Raw genomic sequence first — 26,865 nt, 5'->3', positions numbered from 1 at the left:
TCTCCCTTCCCATGAACCAGAGCCACTCAGCTGGTTTTGCTGGGTGAGTGTTCACGGAGCATAGTTGGAGAGGGCTGAGCATTCCCACCTTCCTGCCTGGTTCCAGTGCACTCTGTGCCAGGGGAAAGCACACAGAAGTCCTAGCTAACAGCCCAGGAGTCACACTCAGCTCTGATAGAGATCAATGTAGACTTTAATTTTCCTTTGTCTTTTGGTGAGGAAGATTGTCCCTGAGCTAACATCTGTGCCAGTCTTTCCCTGTTTTGTATGTGGGATACCACCACGGCTTGGCTTGACAAGCGGTGTGTAGGTCCGCACCTAGGATTTGAACCAGTGAACCCCAGGCTTCCGAAGCAGAGTGCATGAACTTAACCACTACGCTACCCAGCCGGCCCCAATGTAGACTTTAATTTTTACATAAGAGCAGTTAATAACAAGTTAGCAAACAGAAGGAGGAAACGTGGCTTATCAGAGAGGACTCAGTCACCCCCAGCAAAGCAATTATTGTGATTTTTTAAAAATAATTTATTTTGAAATAATTTAGAACTTGCCGGAAAGTCTCCAGAACAGTACAGAGAATTCTGGTATTCTCTTCACGCCATTCACAAATTGTTAAGATATTTCTAACTTTGCTTCATCATTGATATTTTCTCTCCACTTCACCCTCCAGGGTGTGTTTCCTGAGAGTGTGAACAGTTCCCAACATAATGAGCCCACAGCCATCTAAATCAGGAGGTTAATGTTGGTGTGGCAGTTCCATCCAATCCATAGACCCATTCAGATTTACTTACAGGACCAGGAAGAACTGTTTCCCTTCTGGTTCAAGGTCTTGTCAGGAATCTGTGTTGTGTATCATTGTCATATCTCTTCAGCCACCTTCCTTTAGTCTTTCTCTGTCTTTCATGTTCATGAAAGTTTAAGGAGTAGGGCCATGTATTCTCTGGGGAATGTTTGGCAAGGTTTAGAGATGTTTTTGGTGGTTACACTGTTAGGGATCCCCAAGACCGCACCCAGGTTCGGTGGTTTGCTGGAAGGACTCAGCATATAGCCCTACTCCCCTGTGTGCTTGATTACAATGCAAGGGTACAAAGCAAAATCAGAGAAGAGGAAAGGTATGTGGGGTGAAAGCCAGAGGCAGCCAGATGCGAGGAATCAGCTCTCTGGATTCCTGCAGCAGTGTCTTATGGCACATGTGAAGTGTTGTCTACCAGGGGCACTCCTTAGACCTCAGGACCCAAAGAGTCTATTGGGGCTGGTCGCATGGGCACCCCCTTCCTTGCCCTTATCAGGATTCCAGACTCCCAGAAGGAGGGCAGGTTTCAGCATAAACACATTGCACAGGGAGCCTGTCTTACCAGTTTGGAAGATGGCGGGAACCCTCCTATAATCCAAGTTCCCAGATGCTAGCCAAGGGCTCACCTTGCAAGCAGGCCTTTCTAAGGACAGCAGTCGCAGGCATGTTGTCTAACTCTTTTCTGCACATGTACCCTGGGTGGGAGAGTGCTCTGGCCAGCTAGTGAGTATATCCCACAGTACACAGGACAGCCCCCACAACAAAATCTTCCAGCCCACGATGTTAGTAGTGTTGAGGTTGATTCGGGCAATTGCCTATCCCATTATCATCTGTATGTTTACTTATTTGCTGTGTATCTATATATTTTACTTATTTGTTTAGTATTTCCATTTACTAACTCACTGGCCATCTCCTCTGTCCACTTCTGTCAGCCCCAGGCCTACTGGCTTGCTCCTTGCCACCCACTCCCAGCTTACCCTGTGTGCTCAGCCACTGTTGATCCCACTTCCCCAAGGAAAGGGAAGATAGGAAGCACAGAGTGGATTTCTTTTCTTTTTCTCAAGTGCTAAATGTTCACAGTGACACTTAGGAGGATACTGTATGGGTAAAATTAAAAGTGTGCTTTAGAAAAGCAGTAAGTGGGAATAAAAAGTGTAAGTAACAGAATGGGCTGTGCTGGGGATTGTGTTAGTGAACAAGTGAAGTACTATAAAGTATAGCTGGAGGAACTCAACCAGAAGGCAGAGAAAAACAGAAGATGGTAGTTGGAAGAGAGAATTGGGAGTAAATCTGAGCTTTTCAGTAGACATTATAATAGAAGTTCCAGAAGAAGAGAGCAGGATGTCTGGGAGAAAAGCAATAATCAAAGAAACTGTACCACCTAACCCTTCCTGGAGGGGAACAACACCCTGCAGCTCCCTCCTTCCCTAAGGGCTGGACAGCAGTAGTGTGGTGCCTGCATGCGTAGATGTCTGCTCAGACCCAGCCTGCTGAATGTTCACAATTCTGAGACTCATTAGTTAGAGCCCTTGTTTGCAACCAGCATAAGTGACATTTGACTCAAATTGGAGAAAAACAAAAGAATGTTTTATTAGGATACTGCATTATCTGACCACATTTGAGCTGCTGTGCAACCAGGCCTTAGGAAAAAAGTTAGGCTAGAGTGCTATAGGAAACCAAGAAGTCATCTTCACTTAGTCTGAGTTTTTTCCCCACTGCACAAGGCTATGTTTTGTAATTTTAAATTTCTATTTTTATCATAAATTAGAGAAACAGCCAGATATACAGCATTTGTTAAGACAGGCAGCAGCCCCCAGCCCCACCTATCCCCCCTTGCCAGGAGATGCTGCATTTAATTGTTGGCACTGTTGGTGTTTTGTAATGAATTTTCATGTTGTTGAATACTAGACTTATGTTGCTGCTTCTTGTTTCTCAGTTTTAGGCATATTTGATTTCTGATTTTGAAAGGTGTGGGTTAGGCTCTTTTTGCCCTGTACTCCGTCACACCTGAACCTCACCCCCCTGCCCCCCACCATGATCTCATTGTAGTTAGGGTTTTGGTTTGGTCAGTATTCAGGGTTGACATTATTATGTTATTCAGAGTGGAACTCTGGAGTAAATTACGATTACTTTTCCTTTCCTGTGTGTTTTCTTGTTTCTCCTGATTAATGATTACATCCTTAATCAACTTATTCACCTTGAAAATGTTAAAGAGTGCTTCATATATGCCAGGAACTGGGTTAAACAAACTTTAATAGGCTCATTCTACTTAATCTTGATAGCAAGCCAGTTATGTGACCTCTCATTGTTTCAGTCTCCTTATCTATGAAATTGGAAATGGTACTGAGGTAGCCAGGTTAAGTAAATTTGCCCAAGGTCACTCAGAAAGCAGTGGAACAGGAATTTGAATCCAGCTGTGCGTGACTCTAGAGCCTGAGGTTTCTGGAATGTCTCTGGCATAGTGTTTGACATTACATAATGGCATCTGGAAACAAAGTGGGGAAGATGAGATGACTAGCAAAGAACTCGAAAGAGAAGGGGAAAAAAGAGGAAGACGCTTCTGTTTAAAAAATAATCATAATTTAGATGCATGATGACAACCTCCGTTCACTTGCAGTTCTTCGCCAGTTAGGCAGAAATATTCTCTTAATCCTTTCATTCCACCAGATACTCTGGTTTTCTTCTTAAGGGAAAAGTTCCCTCCTGAACCTTCAGACCTGCTCTCATCTGGCGCACGGCTGCCTTCCCAGGTGCTCGTTCCCTCTGTTCTGTGTCCCACATTGTCCTCTCGGTTTACTCTGTTTACTCAGTGGAGCACGTTCACATCCTTCAGTACCTCCCTGAGCAAGGATGTTGGGGAAGTAAGCTTATGGAGACTTTGTAGATTTGAAAATGTCTATTTTACCATCACAATTGATGGATATTTTGTGCAGAATTTTGCCTTGGAATTCATTTTCCTTCAAAGTTTTGAAGGCTTGCTTTCTAGGTCTCTTTTGAAGACTAGTTTTCTAGGTCTCTAGATTGTTGAAATTTGAAGCCGTTGTGACACCAGGTTCTTTGTACATGGCTTGTTTCCTTTTATTTTTCTCAGGATTCTTACAGGATCTTAGCTTTGTCGCTGATGTTCTGAAATTTTGTGCTGATGTTTCATGGTTTGGATCCTGTTTGTATTCCATGTATTGGACCCTTTCAATTTGGAAACTTCTGGCTTCAGTTCTGGGTTTTTTTCTTGAGTACCAGTGTTTCTTTGATTGTCTCTTTGTCTTGCAGTAGTCTCTCTGGAACTCTTGCTGTTGGGCATGTGAGACTTTTTACACTGACTTTGTTTTTATTTTTCTTTATTCCTTCCCATGTCTGTGTTTTGCCTTATTTTGGGAGATTTTTTTTTCAACTTTTCATGAAATCTTTTGAATCTTTCATTTTGCTTTCCTATTTTTAATTTAGTTATAACAGTTTTATTGAGATAGGATTCGCATACCATAAAATTCGTCCTTTTAATGTGTACGATTGAGTGGTTTTTAGTATATTCCCAGTTATGCAACTGGTAACCACTATGTAATTGTAAAACATGTTCCTTCCGCCCCCCAAGAAACCCGTTAAGCGTTAGCAGTCATTCTGTGCCCCCCGCCCCCAGTCCCTGGCAGCCACACTATGTTCTGTCTCTATGTTTGCCTGTAATGGACAATTCATATGGATGGAATCATACAGCATGCAGCCTTTGGTGACTGGCTTCTTTCACTTAGCATAATGTTTTCAAGGTTCATCCATGTTGTAGCATGTATCATTCATTCTTTTTCGTTGCCTAATAATCATGTTGTATGGCTGTGTGACATTTTGTTTATCCATTCATCAGTTGATGCACATTTAGTTGATTTCCATTTTTTGGCTAGTGTGAATAATACTGCTATACATAAGAGTGTACAAGTTTGGCATGGACATCTGTTTTCAATTCTCTTGGGTATATACGTAGGAGTGGAATTGCTGGATCATAGTTAACGCTGTTTAACATTTTGAGGAACTGCCAAACAATTTTCCACAGCAGCTGCACCATTTCATATTCCACCAGGCATGTATGAGGGTTCCGATTTCTCTACATCCTCACCATCACTTGTTATTGTCTGTCATTTTGATTTCAGCCATCCTAGTGGGTATTTATGTTTTTAATTTTTTAGAGCTTTCTTTAAAAATTGCTAGGACTCTAAATATTTTTAAAAATAGCTTCTTGCTCTTATTTCATGAATATAACATCATTATCTCAGATCATATTAATTAATATTTTTGGAGTTTCCCAGTTTTTGTTTACTACAAGTTGCTTTGGCTTGTTGTGTTTTGATCTCTTTCATATTACATGTTTTTCTTTGATGTTTGGAAATCTTTGATTCTTTGTACATATTAAGAGCAGAGACTTATGCTGGCTGGAAGCGCTGAATGTGTGGGCTTCTGGACCCTGAGCTTCATTGCAGGAGGTCTGGGTGGACCATTTGTTGGTTGAAGAATATCTGCTGTCAGTACCTTTAGATCTTATCTCTAGGCTGGTTAGATTTCTTCAGAGAAAGAGCTTCTAGTAGGCAAAAGCATTGGCTGCCACCGTCTGGAAGCTTAGTGGAGAGAAGCAAGCGGCCAGTCTCAGGTCATTGTGGATAGGTGTATCTGGTCCTTCTGTTTTTGGTCCATTTTACCTGCCCTGAGTGTTCACAGTGCCCCAGGCAGAAACTTCATAAAGCAAACCTCCTTCTGCTGGATGGGGGAGGAGCAATTTTCTGGAGGCTTGGCAGAGAGGTGGGAATTTGAGGATTAAATGCTTATCAGAAAGCTTGCAACCAGTTCTCTTTTTGGTGCCATCTCCCTTCCCTTCTTTCTCAGAGGAACCTCCTGTCACTGATTCCCAAGTTTCTTGAAGTTTTGCAGTGTAAATTGAGTTGTTTTTCACTTTTCCCTGCTGCTGGCTCTCTTGGGTCTGTAAATCAGTGCCCTGAATCTGCTTTCCAGTGTCCATTTGTCTTTTAACCTGTTGTCGTATTTGTGGGTTTTCCCTTAGGGGGAAAAACATCTCTTGACTGTAGTTTTAGCTAGTTTTAGGGAAGGACTAAAAGCAGATGCGTTCTCTCTCCTCTCTGTGCAGAAATCTGTTTACTCTGTAGATTTTATTTCGTATTTAATGAAAGATTTTTTTTAATGTGGGGAGCCAAATACACTAACGCTAAGGAATAGTCCATTCATTGCTCTTTTGATTTACAATGTTTAGAGTCTCTACTATATACACAAATAAACTTCAGAGTAGTTAAAGATTTGAATACAAACAGTAAAGGCACAAAAGAACATAGAAGAATCCTTTTATTTTAGCATCTTGGATGGGATAGAGCCTTATAATTATATCAGAAAACTAAAATTTCTAAAAAAATGGCAGATTCGACTATGAATGTTTAGAACTTCTATATGCTATGTGGTTATATTTTAATGATCAATTGGCAAATTTGTACATCTGTATATTTATAACATGTGGTGAGATGTTACTCTCGCTCAAATATTGCAGCCCATAAGAAAAGTGCAACCACACCAATGAGCAAACAATATAAAGGGGTTATATATATATATATTTTGTGTGTGTGTGTGTGTGTGAGGAAGATTGGCCCCGAGCTAACATCTGTTGCCAGTCTTCCTCTTTTTGCTTGAGGAAGATTGTCACTGAGCTAACATTTATGCCAATCTTCCTCTATTTTATGTGGGACGCTGCCACAGTGTGGCCTAAGGAGTGGAACTAAGTCCAACCCCAGGATGTGAACCTGCAAACCCCTGGCTGCTGAAGTGGAGTGTGTGAACTTAACCACTATGCTACCGGGCTAGCCCCTTAAGGGGCTATTAATAAAAGAAAAACTATGAATAGCCAGAAGAGATGGGAAAAATTTCTCAATTTCAGTTATAAAGGAATATAAATGAGAAAGAAATATGGCTGAGATTATCAGAGCTCACAGACTATCACTAATGTAGAGAGCCTGTTTGAACTTTATCCTAAGGAAAAATAGAAGTGTCTCGTGGAGGAATGGGCAAAGACGTTCATTTCCTGCTGAAGCAAAGACTGAAAAGACCTAAGTGTTCTTCAGTGAAGAATCAGTTGAACTGAATGCATCCAAATGTATTTTACATGTGCATTAACGATTCTGAAAGGCTGTATACAGAAAGCAAGAGTGGTTTTTGACAGGTGGTGGGCTTACAAGAGAACCTATACTATTTACTTTATATATTTGAATGTGTACAATTTTTATTTTAATATATGTTACATGTGTGACTGCAAAGAAAATGCACGTTACCATAAAGGAAAATATTACTGTAATTTTCCGATTCATTTAGGTTATCTAGAAAAAGACATTTTTAGGATAATCAGTGAAAATTGAGCTCAGTCTAGATGATATTATTGAATTATTGTTTTGGGTGTGAAAAGGCTATTGTGATTATGCTTAAAAATAAGTTCTTATTTTTGAAGTATTTAACAATGAAAAAAGGAGACATTAAAGAAGTCACTTAAAAGAAAAAAAAAATTGCTTGTTTTTAAATCTTAGGAACATTGTAAACAGTGTAACTAATGTTGTTTTCCCTGTCAAGATGATGGCAATAATTTAGAGCCAGATTTGTAGTTGGTCCTTAAAGTGTAATGTAGATCCTTATAAAATGAACTTTTCACTTAATCTCCACCTCATTTTAATATTCCTATTTGTCCTTCCCGTGATATTTTTAGTTTTTGCTATTTTTTATAATTTATGTGTCTTGTTGGATTGTCTTAAATCGTTTCAGAAACAGTTTGGAGTACAGTGTAGACTGATGATTAACAGTAATCAGTGAACTAAAATAGTGACTTTTTATTGAGCTCTCACTGTGACTGAGCGCACTCAGTCAAAGCATCTTTACAGATACCTTGCTATTAAAGAGGCAGCATCATTCAGGTAAAGACAGACATGCAGAGAGAGTGAACACGGGCTCACAGAGTAATCTGTGTGTTTATACACAGTCTAAATAATAGATGTATACGTTTCTGTCTTCATGTAATATATTAAACAATGTGTTTATAATAAGTTACAGAAAAAATAGTTTATATATTATAAAAATAAACTGACTGTAGGTTTTTTTCTTTCAGAATTTAAATGAATATGTTGAAGCATTAATTACCTTGAAGCAAAAAATTATTAATACAGAGTGAGTATGTGTTCGTGTATTTGGGCTGAATTTTGTAAACCTGACAAACAGTTGGAGCAGGTTGTGGTGTAGACCACTCGGGCTGAAAGGAGAATTTGAGTTTCTCATCTGGGGCCAACATGGTGTTGATTATAATGAAACTTATGAGCCCTGTCTGCAACAAGAACCTTTTGTTATTGGTCCACAGGCCTTTGCAACAGGGCTCATGGGTTTGGAAGTGATTTTTATTAAACTGGAATTTTTTAAAAGCTGTTCTATCTTCAAAGCCTTCTTAGCTTTCGGGCTGGACCTCAAATACAGTATTTCATAGCCATGGTGTGAGATTTGATTTTTTTTTTTAAATTCTGTAAAAGTCACTTGACATTATAGGCTAAGATATTACTTAAATCAAAGGAATTTTTAGATTGAAAGCTCATATATCAGCACAGTGCTTTAAGAAATTTAAGGTATATGTGTATGTGGTTATATATATATCAAGGCATAAATTTGTTGCAGGAAACCTAGGAAGAAAGGGTGCCCTGCTTATTTTGAAACATGATTTTAACATTGTATATTTTCTAGGTTTAAAAAATAACCTACTTCTTTTCTTTGTTGCAGTAATTTGTTAACAGAATATCAGAAGAAATGTGATGATATCCTTTTACTGGCTTTTTCCTTTGAATTTTTGAATTTACTTATTTATAATTTCTTAAAGAGATGTAATAATTTATTTTCATAGTTATCCTCTGGAAGGCAATATTTACAGGCTCCACTAGGGAGTGCTTCTAACAAGCATAGTAAACTGCTCGTCTTTACTCTTAATACTCGTTTAAGTTCTAAAATAAGGAGGCTAGCAGTTTTTATTTTGTTTTTGTTACCAATTTTGATTCTTTTAAGGTCTCAGAACCTTTTAGTGAGTAGGTCTTTTGTATTTGTACTGAGGACGTGATTTATGTTTTTTAGATTTAGGGGTAATTTGAAGCTGAACATACCATCAAAATGTTATTTTGGGATTTCTGGAAAAGGCACTCTAGGAATATTCAGAATGTTGGGAAATTGACTTTTGTTAATTATTTTCGTGATTTGTGGAGAATTAATGTATAGTAATACATTAATGTATTAATATAGAGTAATTTTCTATTCACAAGATAGTTCTTGGGCTGATAGTCGTGATTTGTTCAGTAACCATTTAGAATGCCTGTAGTTAGTTGACCTCTGGTTAAATATTTTCTTGGCAGGGTGAAAATCCTGTGTATGATTGATCCTTCTGCATCGTGTGGTGCTAATACTTACCTGAATTAAATCTCTCCTGTAAAAATATAAATTTCTCCTGTAAAAATAAACACACATATACTTCCAGGGATTCACCAAAGTGCGGCTTCAGTGTCACTATTGGGATAGATTCTGCTGTTTGACTTTGTTAGTAACTTGAGGCCTGCTTCCATATTATTTCTAGCATTCCTGAACATAACACCTGATCACTGATTCTTTGTTTGTGTTGGTACCATCATGTCTAATTTGTGTGATTATAGTAATAAAATCAAGGCATAGCACTTAGACTTATTTTTAGTATCTCAATTTTTAAATTAAAAAATATACGAAATTGGAAATCTCTGTGCTTAATTATTGAAAGTGTCAATCTGTTTACCTATAAATGTATATTACTGCAAGAGTGATATCTTTGATTATGAACGTTGGACAAAAATAGTTACTACAACTACTTTTACTTAGTTAAATAGGAAATAGGCAATTCCAGTATTAGAAGAGCATTATATCCTTTTTTGGAAGAAATGGCATAACTTTTTGAGGTAATTACAGCTGTAATCTAGCAGGGCAAGTATTGATTTACTTTTCTAAAATTTGACTACAAACTTTTAAATAAAAATTATTAAAATTTATTAAAAATCGATAAAACTTTTAAATTATTCTTGAATTCTTATTCTGTGATACGGTAATCAGCTTCAGCCTCAGCTATAGGTAAATATTGATTTTTAAAAAAAAACAGATTTGCATTTGTCCAAAATATGTATTTGTTGTACATCAAGTATGCGGCAGTTTGCCCTACAGCCTGAGGTGCCAATGTTACAGGTTTAATGTGGCTTTCTTATAAAACTTGATTCCTTATTCTTTTTGTAATTCTGACTGTTTTGTTGTTTATTAGTTCCTCTTACTAGGGGGCAGAGAGTATGTTTTATTTCATCAGATATTTTTTGAACGTTTCTTTCTTGCAAAGACTTCAGTAATTTAGAATAAATAAAATATACTCGTTAATCTTGAGAAGCTTACAGTCTAATAGAAGAGGATATCGACGTGTTGTTACAAACAAACATTTGGTATATTGTGATATGAGGAAGAATTTATAGGAAGTGAAAGTTAAAGGAATTATGTTTTGCTATTCTAGACCATTTTACTGGCCCCATGGGATAGGAAATGAAGTTATCAAATTGTGTAAATTGTGAAAGTGAGGGCTTGTCTAGATTTTGTGTCTACCCTGTATGTCTTTTCTCATTGCTCATTCAATAGAGTTATATATGGTTTGAGTAAGTACGTAACTCTGGCTTGCTGGAATTGTGCTCTCACTGTTTGAGGAATGAAAGACAGGTTGTTTGGGGAATCTGATATATACTGGATTCAAGGTATTTTCCACTAGTTGCATATTACTTTGTCTTCATTCTTGAAATTTAATATTAGACAACTGTATGTTTAACCAAATACCTTTTTTAATTTAGAGAAGCAGATATTTGACTTTTGATACATGTTATGGTAAATAGGAATAACTCAGTAAAAAGCTTTATCACTATGTTATAGATGGAACTTTGAATATTGTTTTCTAGAAATGATGATCCTGCCTATATGTACATAACACAGTTTGTTCAGATAGTTTTAAAATGAGTTTTATTTTCAGACAAGTATTAGTAGATAAAATTATCAGAGTTTTCTTTAACAAGTTTTACAGCTGCAGTTTGCAAGAAGGTAAGCTAACTGTTTTCATAGTTGGTTTGGGGTAGACATTATCACTCAATTTTTAAACAGATTCAAACAAAATGCCACATAGGACTGATCCATTATTATAGAATGTTGCTTTGGTACTCATAATAAAGAACAAGTCACATGTTCCTTACTATTAAATTGTTCAAATGAATGTCTTACTAAGGTCCTAAGTTATGAGCTGGCATTTGACTTGACTGTTCAATAACTTTTACTGACCATGTTGCCATTGAAATGAAGTTTATTGCTATCAAATTATTGTTGTCTACATGAATTGGACTATTTAATGTGGTTGTTTATCTTGTAAGTCTTAAATAAGTTAAAATAGACATACTTAAAAATTTAGTAAGGTTTCATACTCTAATTACATATATCACTTAGAAAAAGGCAAAACATGGTTATAAACTCAATCATAAAATTGCCTGTCATTTAATTTGAATAAATGGAGATGAGTTCAAGATTGGAAGAGCCAAATGATTTGGCATATTGTCCTTTAACGTATTCTCCAGCAGATTGAGAATGTATTGTACTTATTTCTCAACTGGCTTTTTAATGTAGTTTTATTAGAAATAGATTAAATGCCAAAGAAGTAAAAAGCAACATGAAGATTATGTTGGTATAAATAGAGGGAATGTATTTAAAAAGAGAGATTCTTTTATTTTTTGTTTGAGTTAGGAATAAAATGGAAAATCACCAGATGTATTTAATAATTCATTATAAATAGTTTTTTATAATAATGTTAGTGCATTGTCCATTTTTAGAGAGAACAGCACTCTGCATCATCAAGTGGAACAGATGCTTCAAAAAATTTCTCCTCTGCAGAAATGTCAGGAAGAACTGGGATCTTTAAAAGCAGAATTAGAAGAGAAAAAGGTAACTGAAGTAACTTTCCCACAAAGGTTTATCTTTAATTAAGATCTGCTTATTTACTAAAATTGGGATAACGGGACTTTTTTTTGTCTTAACAAAGGAAATAAATGCTGATCAAGACTCTCTAAGTGCATCACTGTTCTTAGTGGAAATTGAAGTAGTTGATTAATGGCTTGGTCCTTGGAGTAATTATTAACTCTGTAATACTGTGCCAGTTGCTCATGCTTTTTGAGAGGTTCAGTAGAGAAACCTAGCTGTGAATTTTTATGGCTCTATGTGTTCTGCATTGATTGCCTTTTTACTTTTTCCTGTTTTAAACATAAAATAACATGCAGAAATTCAGACTTAAAAACAAGGAAATCATGTTCTTTGTTTCAAAATTGAGTTGCAGGGATTGGCCCTGTGGCATAGTGGTTAAATTTCACACAGCCCGCTTCAGTGGCCTGGGGTCCACAGGTACAGATCTTGGGTGCAGAACTGTACTGCTCATCAAGCCATGCTGTGGTGATGACCCACATACAAAAAAAATAGAGGAAAGATTGCCACAGGTGTTAACTCAGGGCTGATCTTACTCAAGCAAAAGAAGAAGATTGGCAACAGATGTTAGCTCAGGGCTCATTTCACTACCAAAAAGAAGAAAAAAAAATCAAGTTTCAGTAGGGCCAGCCCCAGTGATCTAGTGGTGAAGTTTGGTGTGCTTCACTTCGGTGGCCCAGGTTTGGGTCCCACTCGTGGACCTACACCACTCATCTGTTGGTGGCCATGCTGTGATGGCGACTCACATACAAAAAGAGAAAGATTGGCAGCAGATGTTAGCTCAGGGTGAATCTTCGTCAGCAAAAAAAAAAAAAAATGTTGTAGTACAACAGTTTGTTTACAATACTATAAACTTGCTTTTCTATATAAATTTTGTTTTGCTTTTTAAAGAAATCTTGGAAGATAATTCATGGCTTTTACAGTTAAAAAAAAAAAAAGAAATTAAAGCCAGTAAAGTTAACTGGTTGCATGTAGCAAGTCGTAGCCAACCTGGAATGATTCTTGGCTTCTTGACCTGTTCTTTCAGCTCTTTTCATGATAGTTTTTGTGCCTGTCAGTCTGCAAAGTATGCCATTTTAGTAGTGCCATGCATGTGTCTGAAGTCTTACATACTTTAACAGTGATAGATTTTCCACTTTGTGTGGAAAGTCTGTTATATATTTAACTGCACAGTGAAAGTTAAACAGAAACAACTACGACATTGCGTTTTGTCTGACTCTGATCATAGAATAGTCTCGTCAGCTGCTTCTGAGAGGAAACATGAACATTGCAGTCAGACCTGGATTATAAGCCCTAAGTAGTCACTCGTTCACTGTGACTTTGGAAGAATGAGTCAGCTTGTGGCTCCTCAGACCCCTTGTGTATGAAAAGGGTCATAAAGCCTGTCTCTCAGAGCTGTGGTGATTAAAGAATTATATAAACACATTGTGCTCTGATGCAACGCTCAGTAACAGTTTCTTTTCCATTCCACGGTGGCCGTCAGGGTGTGTATATTGATTGTTATTAACGCATTTTTCTCAGTGATTGTTCCGTATAGTGATCTGTTTTATATTTTTGCTCAGTAGTAACTATAGCTTATATTTATTAAGCTCTGAAACTGCTTTAGGTTTTGTTGAAGTTTGAGACCAAAATGTTAGCTTTTCAATATTATAAAGATTTGGAGTTAGTTACCTTAAAATTAGTGTATTTTAAATTTTATGGCTTTGTTTGATTATGCTGTTAATCGTGTTACATTTACTGTTAAGGTTGTGGTTATATCCACCGGAATGTTCAGTGAATTGTACTTTTGTTTCTTGCCTAATATATTTATTCATTTGGTTAGTTTCATACTGTTAAGTGATAATTTAGTTTATCAGAATCAAACCACTGATGACAAATGACTTTCAAATTGGTAATATATACTTCTTTTTTAGAGTTCTCTAAAGTTATATCAAGATACTCATCAGGAATATGCTCGTGTAAAAGAAGAATGCTTGAAAACTGATGCTCAGTAAGTAGTGTTAAAATTCCTATGGAAATAGGATTTTCATCTTTGGAAATAGCTAATCCTTAAATGAGTAGTGTTTCTTTTTTCTCTGTCTTTGTGTTTGTTGGCCTAAATGAACTGTGTGATGTTGAACTAGTTGGTCTCAGCCTTGGTTTCCACATCTGTAAAATGGAAATTGTAGCTACCTTGCAGGATTATAAGGAGGACTGAGTAAGCCATTCTATGTTAAAGGGCTACACAGAGAAGGAACTCCGTAAAATTTTTTACGTCCATTATATTTGCATACATGTATATCTGTGTATAAGAAAACATAATTATCAACTCCTTTCTTTGTACTGGTACTTTCACAGGTATCACAGAATGGCTATCCTTGTTACCATGAATATAAAGGGCTGTTCAGAAGCATCCAGTTGATTATTTTGAAGTTGAATACTATGTTCACGTTATTCACAAAACTTGTGAGCTACACATACGGTAGTTTAATGTGGATGTGAGATAGCAGTAATTCAGAGACTCTTTCTCAGAGAGTTACCTACCTTCTCTGACACAGAAATCCATCTTAAAACATGTGAAGTTCTCCTGCCACTGCCTCCGGTAAAGTGATGTTGTGAAACCTCCTGCCATACGTGCTCCTAAAAGGGACATTCCCTAATTTAACCCTAGACTGACTCTAGGAAACTTATCTGGACATGGATGAGGCCACTGCGGTTTCGGAGAACTCCCAGACATGGCGTGGCAGAAAAATACAGTTTTCTGTAATCCATTTTAGAGTGATTACACACTTAATGGTATACTGTTCTTGCTTAGGTTCACTCTGCCTTCAGAGCAGTCGCTGGTAATGCCAGTGGTTGATGGGGGATGCTTGTGACCAACATTTTCTTTGTTAGATAAGTCTCAGCAATTAAAAAAGATATGTACCAGACGTTATATATATATATAGGTTTTTTTTTTTACTATTTTAATTTATAAAATTGTATTACTAGGAAGAAGAAACTAGAAGCCAAGGTGAAGAAGCTGGAAGGTAATTGACGCTGTTGTTTCTAGTTAGTAGAAGTCGCTGGTCATGCAGACATTGGTAACTACACAAAGCTGTAGTCCTTGATCAAGTAGTTGAGTTGGTGTGCTTTTTGAGGATGGATCCCTGGGTGACTGCGTCAAGGGCAGCGTTAGGAAAAAGTTTGAATATTACACTCTTTTCAGCTAGCAGATAGTAATATGGAAATGGAATGTGTTAAATCCTTGAAATCTTGTTGCACTCAAAATAATAGCAGCCCATAATTTTACTGTAAAAAGCAGCAATCACTAAAAAGGATTTAATTTTGAAAGTTGAATCTCATGGGGCTTTCTCATTTTTTCCTAATGAAAGAAGTGGTTAGTAGAAAAGATTACTACTTTTATCATCAAGAAACTTGGGTATGTGAATAGTCAGAACATACCTGTGGAGAGATTTCCATGAAATTCCTTACACTGGGGGTTGTCGACTTTGTCCCTGATCTCCCCTCTCGCCACTTTTCAGTTAGCGGCTCTCATCTCCATGAGGTAGCGGGGTGCAGAGGGGGCATGGGAGGATCTGGTATGGCCTCACGTGGCAGCTGGTAACCCTTTCGGGAACTCAACTCAAGATCTGTTCTGTTTTTTACACCTTCTTTGGGTGGTTGGGACGTGGAAATAATGTCAAGTAGAGATAAGAGGGGCTCTGCCAGACCCAGGCCTGGCGCGTGGTCCTCCCTCCGTGCCTTGCCTCTGTGGGTTGCAGCAGTCCTCTGCCTGCCCTGGCTCACTGCCCCAGCTCTTGCTCTTTCGTCCTGCTGAGAGTGCTCTGCCCCAGAGAATGGCTTGTTTTTCACCTGGAGTATGAAGTGAGACTTTAGATTTAATCTGATCAGGGCATGTAGAATAGAAGTTGCTGGAAATACTTCCAGTCATTAATTTACCTACATCAAGTCCAGTTTTTTAGACTTAAACTCTGTAAATATTTTGATAACAGTTTTCCTCTGATTTTGTTGTTGCCCAAAATTGACAGTATGACAGTAAGTACAGCGCCACTGTGTTCTTTCTAAGTATTGCCTTCTCATGCTAGTGTGTGGAGATAAGTGTCTATTGAAGGAAATGTTTTTAAAGAGATCTGAAATGCCTGTGTGACTGTATGCAGCTTTTAGAACAGACTTCCTTTGAAGCAAAAGTGTAGCCTTTATTTTCCATGTTACACAAATATTTTTCTGTAGTAAGTTTTGTGGCATGATAATTGGGCAAAAAAATACTCAAGCTTGTTAGAGGAATCAGCAAAGGATTGTTACTATGGTATTTTGTGAAATGTTAGTTTTCATCGCAATTGTGTGTGAACATACGCAGGGAAAGTCAATGCTGCTCAGATTCTTAATAGTATGTTTGAACCATTTAGTGCTTCAGAAGCAAAAACCGGAATGTAGAATTTGCTGAAGATCCAGAGAAGAGCTATAAAAATACCTTGAAAGTAGATCTGTATTAAAGATATTGGCAGTTAGGACTATGAACTTGTTAAAGGGAATTCCAGGACAGAGTCACAATGTAGTGGACATTGAGAATATTGTCCCTTGCCCCAAATAAAGAGAATGGTATTAACTATATTCTGAGCTAAAACCACAGTTCTAAATCTGTAGAACTTAAATGTTCCTGGTTGTTGAAGAACAGAGGGGACCGTGGCCTCTCCTTCTTTAAAGGTTGTGTGTGTTAGATTCTCATCTGAGTAGAGGGTTTGGGTTGTCTTGTGCTGGGATTGGAAAGGATTTTTAGGTTTATAAATAATAGTTACAACAGAAAGTTTTCCTGCATTTGTCCCTGACTGATATATTACTGAAGGAACAGTAACTTTTTTACAAACTTTGTTTCCAAGTTTTAAGAAATGAATTAGATGCTCAATAGATTAGATTTTGAGTATTTCATCAGTGGTAGTTGTAAAGTTGGTAAATTACTTTTGTCTCTTACTTCATTGCACTCTTAAAGAGGCTGCCGTCAAGCAAACTCAGGACTTCAAGCAACTGAGGAATGAAAAGAAAATACTTGAAAAGGAGTTTAAGAAGACACAGGTAATAGACCACAGCTGTGCACACACGTGTTAAGTTCCTAGCTTCACGGCTCCGTAGTGTCCTCTGTCAGTGTCGTGTATCCTAATCACGGAGAGTTGGGCTGAGGCCACCCTGTGACAGCAGAAGCGGTGCCCGTTAGGGTGCCCTCCCACGTGAGGTCTCCAGTGGCTGTGCTCCATATCTGTTACAAACACTGGTGGTGTTTTGTTTTCACAGGAAAGGCTTGATGAATTTTCTAAACAGAAAAATGAAAAGGGTGAGTATTCAGTTAATACTTAAAAATTCTGTTTTGACATGCAATATTCTTTTTTAACTGTTTTTTTCCCCCATGTTTTTAGAATTGAGACACATCGGAACACAAATTTCAAGTGATTCTTACGGAAGCATAGATAAAAGTGAGTATATTAGAAATTTTGCTTTAGTTTCTATGCGTTATGTTTAGTGGTTTGGGAGGTTGCTGGTTGCTCTCACCTATAATTGTGGAAGTTCCAGGGCTCAGTGGATGTTTCCTGTTAGAAGCAGCCATCTCCTGTTTCCTGTCTTCATTAGATCTGTGTGTATGATCACTTGTGGTCTGATAAAACAATACAGTGAATGAAAGTCAAAAAGTGGGATTGTTTTGGGAAAGGAAAAACTAATTAGAGATATAATTTCTACACTTTTCGGTAAATAAGTATAGTTTTCTCATTAGGTTACGATTCATTAAGTTATAAGTTTCTTAGATGCCAAATATATAAACGTCGTTAAAGTCAGGCAGGCACACTGTGGAGTCAAAGCCCTATGGTGTATTTTTGGAAGATAGGAGAATTTAGGGAAGGCCAAAAGTTAGACGGAAAAGTCAAGTGGTTGTCATGAAACCAGGGGCTCACACGTGTCTAGGTGCACATCTTATCACTGAGTGTGTCATTGTAAATGACTTCTCTTCTTTGTGTTTACTTTTCCTTCTTTGTGTTTTCGTTCTCCATTTTTGAAAAGGAGATTATGAATTTCTCTTCTGCCTGTCTTGTACTTTTTTGGTAATGATAAATTTAAAATGATGTTTTCTTGTCACTAACTTGTTATTTTTACTCCAAATCTAAATTAATAAAACCTCTTAAATTGTTTTCTTGAAGTATATAGTGTCTCTTCAGAAGTTTCCTTTTAGCTTTTTTTCTTCCCTAAATTCTTTTTTTGGGGGGGGGTGAGGAAGATTGGCCATGAGTTAACATCTGTGCCAATCTTTGTCTATTTTATGTGGGATGCTGCCACAGCATGGCTTGATGAGCTGTGCTAGGTCCACAGAGCGCAAGATCATCTTTTTCTTGGCTTAAGGCTTCAACATTTCACACCTTTCAGTTGCCTGGGCACTGGTTTGCTGTTTATAATGATCACTAATACATAATTCCATGTGCTTTTGACTCTGTTCTTCCTATTCTTAGGTGTGGAAGGTGAGGCTTTGAGAATAGATATTGCTGAGAGGAGTAGAGGATTGACAACACTTGCTTTCCCAATGCCCAGGCAACTGTTGAATTTAATCATCTTCCCTTCTGGACTGACAGACTTGTTTTAGGATTTGGCTAATCTCGGGCCTTACTCTTTAACATAGAACCCTCCCGCCCCTCTCCTTAGTTGCTGTCTATCCCAGCATTCTGTTTTATTTTCTCCAAAGAACTTGTTACTATCTCAAGTAGAATTAGTATTTTTTTAATCATTGTGAGGGCAAGGATATTGTCTGTTGTACATTTCACTTTTTCCAAATAAATGAAGACTTCAGGAATCTGCTGATGAAGCAAAAGATTGCATATAGGGGGATGGATAAAGGAATTCCAAGCAAATGCTAACTTGAAAGCAGTAATACAAGGCAAAAAATAATTCAGGCCTCGAAATGAATTTACATGGATTAAAAGGGAATATCTAGATTGATTAAAGTTAGAGTTCACCAAGAAGATACTGCCATCATGGACCTAAGAGCGTGAAACTATGTTGAATAAAACACTTGGAAATTCTGGGGGGAATAACCAAATGTGTTTTCATGGGAGACTTTAATTAATATGTTTCTCAGAAATAAAAGAGAGTAAAGGCAGACAAAATAGGGGGTAGAATTAGAATCATAATCAAAAGCTATCTGGTAACTGAACACATAAACACAAGCAAGCTCCTCTTGGGTAACAGAATAAAAACTGAAATACTAAACTGTCTTGGAAATAACAGTAGGGCAGTATTTATTAAAATCTTTGAGATATTGCCAATATGATATTCAAAGGAATGATTTGTGGTCTTAAGTGATTATTTTAGAAAGCAAGAATTACAGAAAGTGAAGCAAGAATTACAGAAGAATGGATGACTAAGAAGGTAAGAAAATGTAACAGAAACCTAAAGAAAATAAAAGGAAGCAATTAATGAAGATGAAAACATAAGTTAATGAACTAGGAAACAAAGCAATTGATTTGGGACTATTAAAACTAACAGCTGGATCTTTGCAGTGCTGGTGAAACCAACAGCTCTTTGGCTAGTATGATCAAAAAAGCAAGAAACAAAAACAATAGCACCAAGACCGAGAAAGCTATAAAACTGCGGTTGGAGAATTTCTTAATTCACAAATTTATATTTAAATTTGATCATGTTCATGAAATGGACCATTTTCTGGGAAAACATACTCAAATTGACTCAGGATAGTTGTTGCAAACGTGAACAGAAAAATAGCCCAGAAGAAATTTTAAAAAATAGTTAAAAAATCTAAGACCATAAAAGATCCAGGGGCCTTACAGGTGAGCTCTATAAATCCTTCAATAAAATCTAATGTCTTTATTATTATTTTGTTTGTTTTAGAACTTAGAAAAATATGGTGCTTTCTGTCTCATTCTCTTAGACTAGCATAACACTGTACCAAAACCAGTTAATAACAACATGCACACACAGCCTCCAGACTCAGAACTGTCACTATGAAATATAGGTGCAAAAATACTGAATGAAATTTTAAGAACTCAAATCTAGTAATTTAGAATATAGACTAATTATGACTTAAGAATTTATCTCAGGAATACTGCAACAACTAGTTAAGAGAAAAATGATATGATCATCTCAATTTAATACCCGTTCCTCATAAAAAAATATTTCATGAGGGAATGATAGAAAAGAAGTCTCAAACTTGAGCATGGTGAATCATTAAGAGCATCGTTATTACTGTCAGAAAGAAGGCAATCGTGTTCTTTGTTCCCTTCATTCTGTATATACTGGAGGCCATAAGCAGTGCCGCAGAGCAGACACAAAAGAATACAAACTGTAAATACTAATAAGGAAGAGTCAGAATTGTCATAATGTCGAACGATATGACCATGTAGAAAATTGAAAAGTCTTAGCTGGAGAACAGAAGTCTAGGAGCTTGGGAAAATGGTCATATATACAGTGAACACACACGATGTCCCCTCATTAACCTATTAGAACAGGGACGGAATAAGAACAGCCCATTCATTCTCAAATGGCAACTGACCCTTCAGATATCTAGGAAAAGACCTAAACGCAGGGTGTCATGCCTCTGAGGAAAACAATAAACGCTGAGAGCGTTAAAGAAGACCTGAACACACAAACAAACATTGTATTCCTGGATCAAAAGGCTCAAAATATGAAGATGTGAATTTTCCCCAAATGTATTTATAATTATACAGTTTCACTCAAAATCCCATTGAGATTTTATACGGGAAAGGACAAGCAGATGGTGAAGACTTATCAGGAAGAATAGATGTTCAGAATAATAAAATTTTTGACAGGAAAAACCTGAGCAAGACTCATGCCTGCACAGATAGTGAAACATGATTGTAAAACTGTTGTGATTAAAGAAGCATGGTTTTCTTGTGGAGACTGACAAATCAATGGAGTAGAAAAGTCCAGAAATACTCATAGATGCCTTAGATTTTGATAAAGGAAGCATTTTAAAGGATTGGGGGAAGGTGTGCAGTTCAGCTTAATGAGAGTTTCTCTTCTCAAGTTATGAAGCCACAGTGATGATATTTTTCTGCTTTGCTGGAAATGGATAGTTTTTTTTGGTCACATTAGAAGTAATGAACAAGTGCTGAATTAGAATAGGCATAGCTCTGGTTTAATAGTCTTCGTAAGAATAGAAAAGTAACTTTCTTTCTTTTTTTTTAAGGTTCCTTGCTTGCTGCTTGGGGTATACGTAATAAGCAGGGATCCTGGTCAGGTCATTTAAGCAAAGGGGATTACAGTATTTGGAAGCAGGCTTTTGGGTAGGTTAAATCACAATGTAGACAAGCTACTTGGTCACAGAATTTTGAACCAAAAGTAGATGTGCTTTCACGTGGTGACAGGCGGATTTGGCTCAGAAGAGGTTGAAATGTCCCACTTTTCAAACTTACCTGTTACTTTGCCCCCGTTTGTCCTGGTCCCCTTTCTATGGACTTCATCTTTTTGGTGTGATGCTGTTTGCCAGCTGAAATAGAGCAGACCTGTTTCAAAATTTGTGATTCTTTGGAAATATTTTTGTTTAAAAGGTTCATCTTTTTAGTCTCTCTAGAACTGGATTACAGATTTCAGTGTTTTCAGTAAATGCTTTGTGTTAATTTAAGAACTTTGAGGTGGCCTGAAATTGCCTAATACTTAATGCTTATTTTTACTTGAATTTTAATTAGTGTGGGTTGTCTTTTTATGCATATTTGATCACAACCTATTCATACTTAGAGTTTTATGAATATTTTTTGCTTTGGAAGTTTTTGTGTACTTACTAATATTAAACTCACTTTAAAACCATAGTACAATATTCTTAATGTTAATGAATTTCATTAGGCCTGTCTTAGTTACAACTACGCTTGGCCTTTTAGCTGTGGTTCTTCACCGTTTTAGGAATCCAGACCCCTTTGAAAATTTATAAAAATTCCGAAGCTTTCACTTTCCTTATAAAAGCATTATAAAAGCATTCTCTCTGTGTGTCTGCTTGTGTGTGTGATTCTCTTCCCCTATCCATATGTTTACACACATACATTTTTATCTCCCACTTCATTTCCCCTTAAGATCATTCATGGATTTTCTACGATCCCTGAAGCCCCAGGGTAATTACAATGTGGTCAGCTAATGGCTTTTCTGGTGACCTCCTGTAACTGGGGGGTACCTCTCTACCGTTCTTTGTGGAATATGTAGAGCCAACATCTCGTATGTGGGTCGTTATATCTGTGCTTCCTTCCCCCATTTCCTATCACTCTCTGTAGAGGATGTATAGACCAAAGATTGGTTTGCTTCCTGCATCCATAAAGGTGATTAAGGCCTTTTAACAACAAGCAGATTTGGTCTTTTGGTTCCCATCCCACCCTTCCTTCATCCCATCCCCCCTTCAAAAAAACCCAAGCCTTTATTCGGCCTTCAGTGTTTAGCTAAAGCATTGCAGACTTTCCCCTCAGTGCTAACTGAATTTGCATAATGGTTGAATTTGGGGAAGATGTTTAAATCACCTAGTTTTCTAACTCCCTAATAAATCCTAATTTCACAGGGGTATGTTTTGGCCTTATATAGATTGAGCCAATGGCATGACTTTTGCACTTTACTCTTTTTCACAGGAAAAGTAAAACTACTTCTGAAGGAACTCTGGCTCTGTATAAACACAACACACAAACTACCTGGTGAAGGCAGCAGATGTGTCCCAGGTGAGAGAGAAGCTTCCAGAAGTACATTTCATGCATGAAAGTAGAAATGTTTATTTACTTTTTAATATCTTCTGAATCTCACATTAAACAAGTAAAATAAACCAGAATGGGTACTTTTGATTACACAAAACTCCTTTTCCTTCAGTGTGACTAGTAATTTCAGTAAATGCATTTGGCTTTTAGTTTTTTTCTTTTTTTTTTTGAGGAAGATTAGCCCTGAGCTAACTACTGCCAGTCCTCCTCTTTTTGCTGAGGAAGACTGGCCTTGAGCTAACATCCATGCCCATCTTCCTCTACTTTATATGTGGGATGCCTACCACAGCATGGTGTGCCAAGCCGTGCCATATCCGCACCCGGGATCCAAACCAGTGAACTCCGGGCCGCCAAGAAGTGGAACGTGTGCACTTAACCGCTGCCCACTGGGCCAGCCCCTGGCTTTTAATTTCTTAGTAGCAGCTTTCATTAGGGAATATTCATAGAAATTGGAAGGACACATAGTGGAAGCACATGTGGCAGGTATTTGCAGAAGACTGAGGAAGCATGGTTTTTTCTAAATCATTCTATGAGTCACATCAGTCCACCAGCGGTTTAGCTTAATTCATTTCTCATATAACTTACCAGTTCTTTGGTTGAACTTTTAGTATACAATCAAGTGTACATTCATAGTCTCCTTTAGGATACTCATACTGTCAGATAAAAATTATCTTCTTTCATCCCAACTGTCATGTCATATTACTATTGTACAGCACAATTAGTTAATGCGTTTTCAGAGGTTGGACTTCCTCTGTGGTCTCTCTTGATTTGTGATAAAAAGTCACCTGGGTGTTCCACCACATTCTCAGTTATACTCCATTCAGTATTTAAGAATTGGGAGCAGATACTAGTCATTTCAGAGTGGATGGGGAGAAAATAGCTGTCTTGCATTGGATTAAAGTGCTTCTTACTTAACTTTTAAAAAATGTTGCTAGGTTCTTATGATTAGCTGCTGTGATTGATAGATCATTGAGAATCTAACTCTATAGAAATGTGTACCTAGTTTTTCCTCTTGGGCTTCTGAAGACAAAGTTCCCTCAGGAAAATGTCAACACAAATTACTAGTTCTTATTTATGTTAGATTCAGAACTTGTGAGGTATACTGAGGCATATTTGATGGGATTCTTTTAAATAGATTTTCCATCCACTTCACTTTCTGGATAATGGCGGTGATAATATAATGAGATGGTACCTGCATCTCCTCCATTAGTCTTCAGTTTAGAATGTATCTGTTCATGCGTTCAGGCAGAAGCAGCCTGCATTCTTTTCATGCTTCAGTATCAGTCAATAGTCTTGTTTTATTATAAGCACTTGATTTCATGTTGTTAAAGATGTTATTTTTTAAAAGGGCTGTCCTTCATTTAATAATATGGTTTATTTAAAAACAAACTGTTTTGAAGGATAAGGCTGTTATTTAATGTTAACTTTTTCAAGTATAAGGGAAAACATGGCATCTTTGGAATCTTTTACCGTAAAACGTATATTTCTTAACTTTTTGTTTTCATATGAAGAAGTTACAAAAATAGTGCAGAGAACTCCCTTAGACCCCTCATCTAGATTCCCCTACATTTAATATTTTCTGTCACCAATAATCAAAACCTGAACACTTGGTACAGTACTATTAACTAAATTAACCTGTGTGAATTTCACCAGTTTTCCCACTAACGTCGTTTTTCCCTTCCACTCTCCCATATTGCATTTAGCAGTCATTCTTTCTTTAATCCCCCCCCAGTCTGACAGTTATCTGTCTTTCCTTGTCTCATGTCTTTGACACTTTTGGAGAGTATGAATCATTTTGTAGAAAGCCCATTGGCTTACCTGATGTCTCGTATTAGAGTGAGGCTGTGTATTTTTTGGCAAGAATTCCACGGTGGTGATGTTGCGCTCTGCTCAGGGTGTTGTACCAGGGGAGAGGGGATGTGGATATGCATTATCACGGGGATGGTAACCTTGATCGCTTGTTTAAGATGGTGTTTGCCAGGGTTCCCCATTGTGAAGTTACTGTTTTTTCCTTATTAATTATCTTGAGGGAGATACTTAGATACTATGTGAATATTCTCTTTCCAACTGTAGCCCACTGATTTTAGCATCCATGAATGGATCTTGTCTGCTACTATTACTACTTTGTCTAATAGTGATTTTTGTATTTCCCCCATTCTTTATACATTTATCAGTTGGATTTCCTCTGTAAGGAAGAGCTATCCCTTCTTTACCATCTGTTTATTCATTCCATTATTTATTTCTGTCAGCGTAGTCTCATAGATAATTTATTTTATTTTATACATTATAGTTGAGTGCTGTCATTATTTTATTGTTCAAACTGTTCCAGATTTGTTTATTGGGACCATCTTCTGGTTGGCTCCTGGGCCCTTTAGGTGGATCCTATCCTGTTTTGAGTACTTATTTACTTTTTCACACAGCAAGATGTTTTAGGCTCAATTTGTGTTTTCCCCTGCCCAGCCCTGTAATCCACCACTCCTCCAAGGAGCCCTGAGTCCTCTGTAAAACATTTTTATGGCTTTCAAATATGACAAATGGTTATTTCTAATTATTTCCCAGGACACACGTCTTTACTGATAATTTGCACCACTGTAGTTCACCAAAATCAGAATCAAGACCCAAAAAGCACTACCTTTTTATGCATTGTAATATAAAGTATTTATATGATCTAGTCAAGTCCTTTAATTAGAGCATTGTAGAAATATGGTCGTGAGGTAGGTTTTATATTGGTTGGGTTTAATCACTTTTCAGACAGAGAAAATGGTGTTGCCTATCTTCCTATATGTACACAGCTGTTTCTTCCAAATACTGCTGGTTGTCTGGAAAGATTCACTGAGCGAACGAGTGAGTCATCAAGGCATTACCACTGCTCTGAATGCCTTTCCACCTGTGCGTCCTGCTGCTGATGGGTGGGAGGGGCATCTCATCCAGCCATTTGCCTGTTTTCTCGTCTTCCTTGTTGTGAGGGAAGCATGCTTACATGAAATACGTTCAGGTCTTCTAGGATAATCTTTAGGAAGAGATTGATTGCCTTTTAAAAAATGTTTCTACTTGAACTTAATATTGCAAGCATTTTGAACCATTAGAATAAGTTGGTCTTTAAAAAATTTTTTTGGTATGGTATAGTAAATATTTGATATTTACTTTTTTCCCCCCACAGAAAAACCTGCCAAAGAAAACCTGACGTCTGGAGAGTCCAGGGAAGATGACGTGCCCCCTCGAGTAGGAGGCAGTCCTCTCAGGGCCTCAGCAGTGCAGACCTGTCTGGCAGAACTGTCCATGGAGATAGAGGGTGACTTCTCTGCATGTAAAAATGTGGGAAAAGAGAGACCTGGTGGAGCAGTTGACCATAATGACCGTGTTTTTACTGAGGACCAGAATCCTGAGGTTTTAATGCAGAGGAACGAAGACGACAGTACTGACTTTTCTGATCATGATCATTTTTTTGATGAAGATCTTCAAGCTGCAGTTGATTTCTTCAAACTTCCCCCGCCTCTTTTGTCTCCAGTACCATCACCCCCTCTGGTGTCCTTACCACACCTGGGCACTTTACCTTCTTCACTCGCACCTGTGAGTATACACTTTGGATTTGAATTACCAAGTGGGCATATTGTCCATCCTAATACATTAGCCAGACTCAAAGAACACTTGTGGTACTCAGACCAGATTTTATTAGGGGATAACGTGAGAATTTGACAAGACGTGCCACTGCCCTTTGGATCAACATATATAGTATGACTTTTTTCACTTTGTATTATGGTTGCATTTTTGTTTGTCTTTATCCACAACCAAATTGTTGGTCTCTGGTGGGAGGACTGTGCCTGGCACATAACAGATACGGAATGAATTTATTGAATACATAGTTGTAGGAATGGAGTTTTTCAGAGATGGAGAAATCCCTGTATATAGTGTGCATGCCCATTAACCTGTGTTGTTGAACTCCCCACTTTTACTTGATGAATTCATCTTTTTGTGTGTTTGCAGAATGGTTTATTATAATTTTAATTTCTTAGGACGTTAGTCTTGCTGAAGCAAATTTGTATACTTTTTGGCTTAAGGAGCAGATAACTTACTCCTTTGAGTCTCTTCCTTCATTCAGGAAACATCATGCACATGTTGTGTTCTAGACACGGTGCTAGGCACCAGGAATGCAAAGGTGACACAGGCGATGGTTGCTGCTTGGTTGGGTCTTCCTGTGTGTTGGCGGGACCATAAGGGTGCAGACAATGACACAGCTGTGGTAGAGCACCTCAGTGCTGGGAAGTATACCCTACAGAAAGGATCTAGAGGGGAGCT

General features: G+C 37.6%; 1 protein-coding gene across 1 annotated transcript in view; it reads left to right on the top strand.

Moving 5' to 3' along the window:
• The window catches only part of ICE1 (interactor of little elongation complex ELL subunit 1), a 58,775-nt gene that overhangs the window by 5,493 nt on the left and 26,417 nt on the right, over positions 1-26,865 (top strand). Inside the window, exons 2-12 of the mRNA XM_070587237.1 lie at positions 7,923-7,981; positions 8,579-8,607; positions 10,909-10,933; positions 11,710-11,821; positions 13,768-13,844; positions 14,825-14,862; positions 16,824-16,906; positions 17,123-17,162; positions 17,245-17,301; positions 22,450-22,536; positions 25,730-26,139. Of these exons, the coding sequence (XP_070443338.1) occupies positions 7,923-7,981; positions 8,579-8,607; positions 10,909-10,933; positions 11,710-11,821; positions 13,768-13,844; positions 14,825-14,862; positions 16,824-16,906; positions 17,123-17,162; positions 17,245-17,301; positions 22,450-22,536; positions 25,730-26,139 (1,017 nt within the window). The remainder of the gene's footprint in view (positions 1-7,922; positions 7,982-8,578; positions 8,608-10,908; positions 10,934-11,709; positions 11,822-13,767; positions 13,845-14,824; positions 14,863-16,823; positions 16,907-17,122; positions 17,163-17,244; positions 17,302-22,449; positions 22,537-25,729; positions 26,140-26,865) is intronic.

Source organism: Equus przewalskii, chromosome 20 (assembly GCF_037783145.1).
Source record: "Equus przewalskii isolate Varuska chromosome 20, EquPr2, whole genome shotgun sequence".
In the NCBI taxonomy this organism is placed as follows: Eukaryota; Metazoa; Chordata; class Mammalia; order Perissodactyla; family Equidae; genus Equus; species Equus przewalskii.
This window is presented reverse-complemented; position numbering and strand designations above follow the sequence as displayed.